Below are 5,035 nucleotides of genomic sequence, written 5' to 3'. Positions count from 1 at the left end.
ATTTTGTTCAACCTTGGCCGAGAGGATGTCTCGTGAGGGATTTTGTTCTATCTTCCTTGCCTGAGCTAGAGCGCTTGGGAGGAATTTATTTATTTGACTTGTGATTAACTTGAGTAGATAAAAGATTTCCGAGAAGAAGTTTTGTTTCATTGATATGGTGCCTCGTTAAAAACCTTTTCTCAGGAAAACCTCTTTTCACATTTTTCTAAGAGGAGAAAACCTGGAAAAGGAAAAGAGTGCACCGAAACAAAATTACATGGTGGTTACTAACTAAAGTAGTGTTTCAAGTGTGTTGCATTCCATGTTTGAGGGATGGCTTTTCCTGTGAGTTCCTCCAACTTGTACGCTCCATTCTGCAAGTTGTGCATTATACAATAGGGGCCATCCCAGTTGGGTGCCAACTTTCCTTGAGCCTTGTCTCTTCGTGCTTCTCTTGTGACTCGCCAGACCAAGTCGCCGGGTTGAAATTGGCATGGCTTGACCTTCGTTTGATGCTTCTTGATTAACCTGGTCCAGCAAGCTTCCATGTTGATGAGGGCTTGATCACGTGCTTCCTCGACTAAATCCAGCTCGACGTTTAGTGCTTCCTCATTGGTTTGTTCATTGAATAGTGTTCGTCTTAGGGAGGGTTCTCCTACTTCTACCGGAATCATGGCGTCTGTGTCGTAGGTTAATCGAAAAGGGGTTTTGCCTAGTCGAGCTTTGTGCGGTACAACGGTAAGCCCACAGGATTTCAGGCAGACAATCGGGCCAAGTCCCTTTAGCCTGCCCGAGACGGCGTTTCAACTCTTTGAGGATAACCTTGTTTACCGCCTCGGCCTGCCCATTGGATTGGGGATGCTCTACCGAGGTCATCTTGTGCTTGATCCCTAGTCCGGACAGAAATTAATTGAAACGACGGTCGGTAAATTGTAAGCCATTATCCGTGATCAAAGCATATGGGATTCCGAAACGGGTAATGACATTCTTCCAAAAGAATTTTTGCACGTTGTTAGCCATGATGGTAGCCACTGCCTTTGCTTCGATCCACTTAGTAAAGTGGTCGATCGCCACAAGGAGAAACTTTACTTGGCCTTTCGCTGGTGGGAATGGCCCCAAGATGTCCATGCCCCAAATAGAAAATGGCCAGGGGGTGGCGATGGAATGCAACTGCTCGGGTGGTTGATGTGTTAAGGGTCCATGCTGCTGACAGGGCTTGCACTGCTGAACAAACTTGACGCAATCCGTGACTAGAGTTGGCCAATAGTATCCGGCTCGGATGACCTTGGTTGCGAGAGTCCGGCTGCCTAAGTGAGTTCCACATATGCCTTCGTGGATTTCCCGGATCACATAGTGTGCCTGTTCCGGTGCCAAACATTTCAACAATGGTGACGAGATCCCCCTCTTGTACAATTCCCCAGCGATTAGGGTGTATCGAGCCGCCACGGTTTTCATCTTCTTTGCCTCCAAGGGATCAGTAGGTAATGATCCGGTTACGAGGTGTTCGACTATCCCGGTCATCCAATTGGGTGTTCCTTGCTGAACTTGTAAACATTCGGCTTGAGTGATACTTGGCTTCTGCAATTCTTGTTGCATCATGCTGCGCAAATGGCTGGTCTTTTTGCTGTTGGCTAGCTTAGCCAACTGATCGGCTCTCGTGTTGAGTTCTCGGGGTGTGTGCTTAACTTGGACATCTTCAAAGTCGCCCTTCATCTTCTGGAACGCATGAAAGTATAACAGCAGTGTTGGTTCTTTGATTTGGAAGGTGTCGTTGACTTGCCCTGTTTCTACTTGCGAGTCACTCCAACACTGTATTTTGGTGATGCCCAGGTCCTGTGCCAACCTTAGGCCCGCCAGAAGGGCTTCATATTCGGCTTGGTTGTTGGACGTTTTGAAGCTGAATCGTAGTGACTGTTCGATCACCACTTTACCAGGACTTTCTAAAATAATGTCGTTGCCGCTGCCTTGCTGGTTTGATGATCCGTCTACATGTAGGGTCCAAAGGTGGGACTCGGGAAGCACTTGTGGTGTGAATTCATTCACGAAGTCGACCATGCTTTGCGCCTTGATGGGTCCTCTAGGTTCGAAACGAATATCGAATTGTGATAGTTCGATGGACCAGGCGACCATTCGCCCTGCCAACTCCAGCTTTCTCAAGACCTTAGTTATCGGGCTATCTGTTCGGATGAGTATCCGATGGCTCTGAAAATAGTGTCGGAGGTGCCTGGCGGTATGTACAAGAGCTAAGACTGTCTTTTCGAGATGCTGATATCGCGTTTCGGCGTCTTGGAATACTCGGCTGATGAAGTACATCGGCATCTGTTCCGTTCTTTCTTGCACCAGTACAGTGCTGATGGCTTTGTCCGACACTGATATGTATATTATCATGTCCAGTCGGGGGTCCGGTTTGGTCAACAATGGTGGAGTTGTGAGCATTGTCTTGAAATTCTGAAAAGCTGACTCACATTCCTCGTTCCACTGAAACTTGGTAGCCTTCTTCAGTAGGGACATTATGGGCCTTGACTTCTCGGCCATGCAGGGAAGAAAACGAGCCAAGGAAGCGATGCGTCCGGCCAACCATTGCACTTCTTTTATATTGCGAGGACTTTTCATGTTGATAATAGCTTGACATTTGTCGGGATTGGCTTCTATACCCCTCTTTGACAACATGAATCCCAAGAATTTTCCACCGGCAACCCCGAAGGTGCATTTTGCCGGATTTAATCGCATGCGGTGCCGCCTCACTTCATCAAAGATCGTGCTAAGGTCTTTTAAGTGGTCACCGGCTGAAGTGGACTTGATCACCATGTCATCCACGTATACCTCTAAACATGTCCCTATCTGGTGGTGGAAGATTTTGTCCATGAGTCTCTGGTAGGTGGCACTGGCGTTTCTCAAACCGAAGGGCATTACTTTGTAGTAGAAATTTTCCGAATCGGTGATGAATGCTATTTTTTCTTCATCTGGCGGGTACATGGGTATTTGATTATACCCCGAGTAAGCGTCCAGGAAACTCAGTCTCTGATGGCCGGCCGCTCCATCAACTAATGCATCAATGTGGGGTAAGGGGTAGGCGTCTTTCGGGCACGCCTTGTTCAGATCCGTGTAATCTCTACACATCCGCCACTTCCCATTTGCCTTCTTGACCATCACTACGTTGGCCAACCACGTGGAGTACTTGACTTCCCTTATGAATCTTGCTTGGAGTAGCTTGGCAGTCTCTTCCTTTATCGCCTGGGCCCTTTCTCCACCCATTTTTCTTTTCTTTTGAGCGATGGGCTTGGCGTCTCGGCATACTGAGAGCCAGTGGCAATGAAAGCTTGGATCGATGCCCAGCATATCAGCCGCAGTCCAGGCGAATAAGTCTGAATACTTTCGTAGGACCTGCTTAATATCTTTTGCTTCCGCTTCAGATAATTGGGAACTCAAAAAAGTAACCTGTTCTTCATTCTTCCCCAGTTGGAACAGAACCGTTGTCTCTATTGGTTCAACCCTATCTTCGTCTTCTATTCTCGGGTCAGGTTCCAGGCCCTCAATCAATTTTTTGCCAACATCGCCGATGACGTTAACATCTCGTCTCGGCCTCGGAGTTGGCTGCACCTTTAGACTAGCGAAGTAACATTCACGTGCCATTTTCTTATCGGCGTGCAAAGTGATGATGGTCCCTTCCTCGGATGGAAACTTCATAGCCAAATGGGGGTTGGATACAATGGCTCGGAGCTTGTTCAGGGATGGTCAGCCCAGCAGGATGTTGTACGAAGTGTTAGCATGCACGACCACGTAACGCACCTTAATCTTTCTTCTACGCTGGTCATCTCCGAAGTAGGTATACAAGTCTATTGTCCCCCGGGTGTCCACCCGTTCACCCGAAAACCCCACCAGGGGTTCGTCGTAAGGCGTCAGCTCCTGTTTCGAGATGCTGAGTTGCTCGAATGTCTTCCAGTACAAGATGTCCGCCGAGCTTCCCTGATCAACTAGGGTCTTCTTCACAATACAGTTGTTGATCTCTACGCTGATGACCATGGAATCATCTTGCACCGGGTCGACGCCTTGAAAATCTTGGTCGGTGAACGTAATAGGGGGCATACGAATTGGGGCTGCCCGACCTATAGCGTTGACCGACTTGATGGCCCTCAAGTGTCTCTTTCGGGCCGAAGATGAACTTCCTCCTCCCGCAAAGCCTCCGGCAATGGTGTTTATCACTCGCCTAGGTTGATTTCGGTCTCGTTGATTGCTTCTATCTTGGGACATGCTGCGCTCACGGGATCGATTTTGCGGAGGTGCCCGATCTCGGTTCTCCCTTCTGTGCTCCCCCTTACCAGGACGGTAGTCGTTCCTTTTGTTATCTGACAATCGAATGAAGTTTTGAAGATGGCCGGCTTTTGCGAGATCCTCGATGCGATCCCGAAGGGCAGAGCACTCTTTAGTAGTGTGCCCTCAATTCTGGTGAAACTGGCATGCTTTCATTTTGTCGGCGTGAGGCGGGGTCATAGCTCTCCGGGGGACAGCCAAGACTTCGGTGGCTAGGGCCTACTCCAACACCTTAGCCCTGCTGGTGTTGAGCGGCGTGTACTACATGTATCTCGACCCCCTATTACTCTTGTCACGATCAGGCATGTCTCTAGGTCGTGACCTGGGGGGCTCCTTATCACTTTCCTTTTTCGCAAGAAATAGGTCGGGTCGGTTTTGACTCTGAAACTCGGCCAATTCCTCCATCTACATGTATTTTGTGGCTCTCTGCCTCAGGTCGTCTAGGTCTCGGGGTGGCTTTTTGCATAGGCTGTTGACAAAGGGCCCGGGTCGTAGCGTTGTGGTCAGATGATGCATTGCCACAGCTGGGTCTAGGTTGCAAATAGATAGCGTCATCTTTCCGAACCTCTCCATGAAAGTTCTTAGAGGTTCTTTCTTTTCTTGGCGAATATTGACCAATGCGATTGACGTGAGCTGATGAGGATGGCTCGTGGCAAACTGTATCACGAACTGGGAAGATAGGGCCGTGAACGAGTCTACCGATCCGGGTGGGAGCCTCGTGAACCAGTTGAGCGCCGGTCCTTTC

General features: G+C 49.0%; 2 protein-coding genes across 2 annotated transcripts; both read right to left on the bottom strand.

Moving 5' to 3' along the window:
* Nucleotides 1–266: 266 nt before the first annotated feature.
* LOC145958595 (uncharacterized) lies at nt 267–653 on the bottom strand. The gene has a single exon (XM_083076098.1). The coding sequence runs from the start codon at nt 651–653 to the stop codon at nt 267–269; it is 387 nt and encodes a 128-aa protein (XP_082932224.1).
* Nucleotides 654–3,714: 3,061 nt separating this feature from the next.
* LOC145958594 (uncharacterized) lies at nt 3,715–4,695 on the bottom strand. Its single transcript, XM_083076097.1, has 2 exons — nt 4,578–4,695; nt 3,715–4,400 (listed from the first exon to the last, which is right to left on the bottom strand). Exons 1-2 carry the CDS (start codon nt 4,693–4,695, stop codon nt 3,715–3,717), a joined length of 804 nt encoding a protein of 267 aa, XP_082932223.1.
* Nucleotides 4,696–5,035: the final 340 nt, after the last annotated feature.

The sequence above is a fragment of the Cajanus cajan genome, chromosome 6 (assembly GCF_000230855.2).
Source record: "Cajanus cajan strain Asha chromosome 6, NIPB_CcT2T_4, whole genome shotgun sequence".
Lineage (NCBI taxonomy): Eukaryota > Viridiplantae > Streptophyta > Magnoliopsida > Fabales > Fabaceae > Cajanus > Cajanus cajan.
The sequence above is the reverse complement of the archived record's forward strand: the minus strand, read 5'-3'. Positions and strand labels throughout refer to the sequence as shown.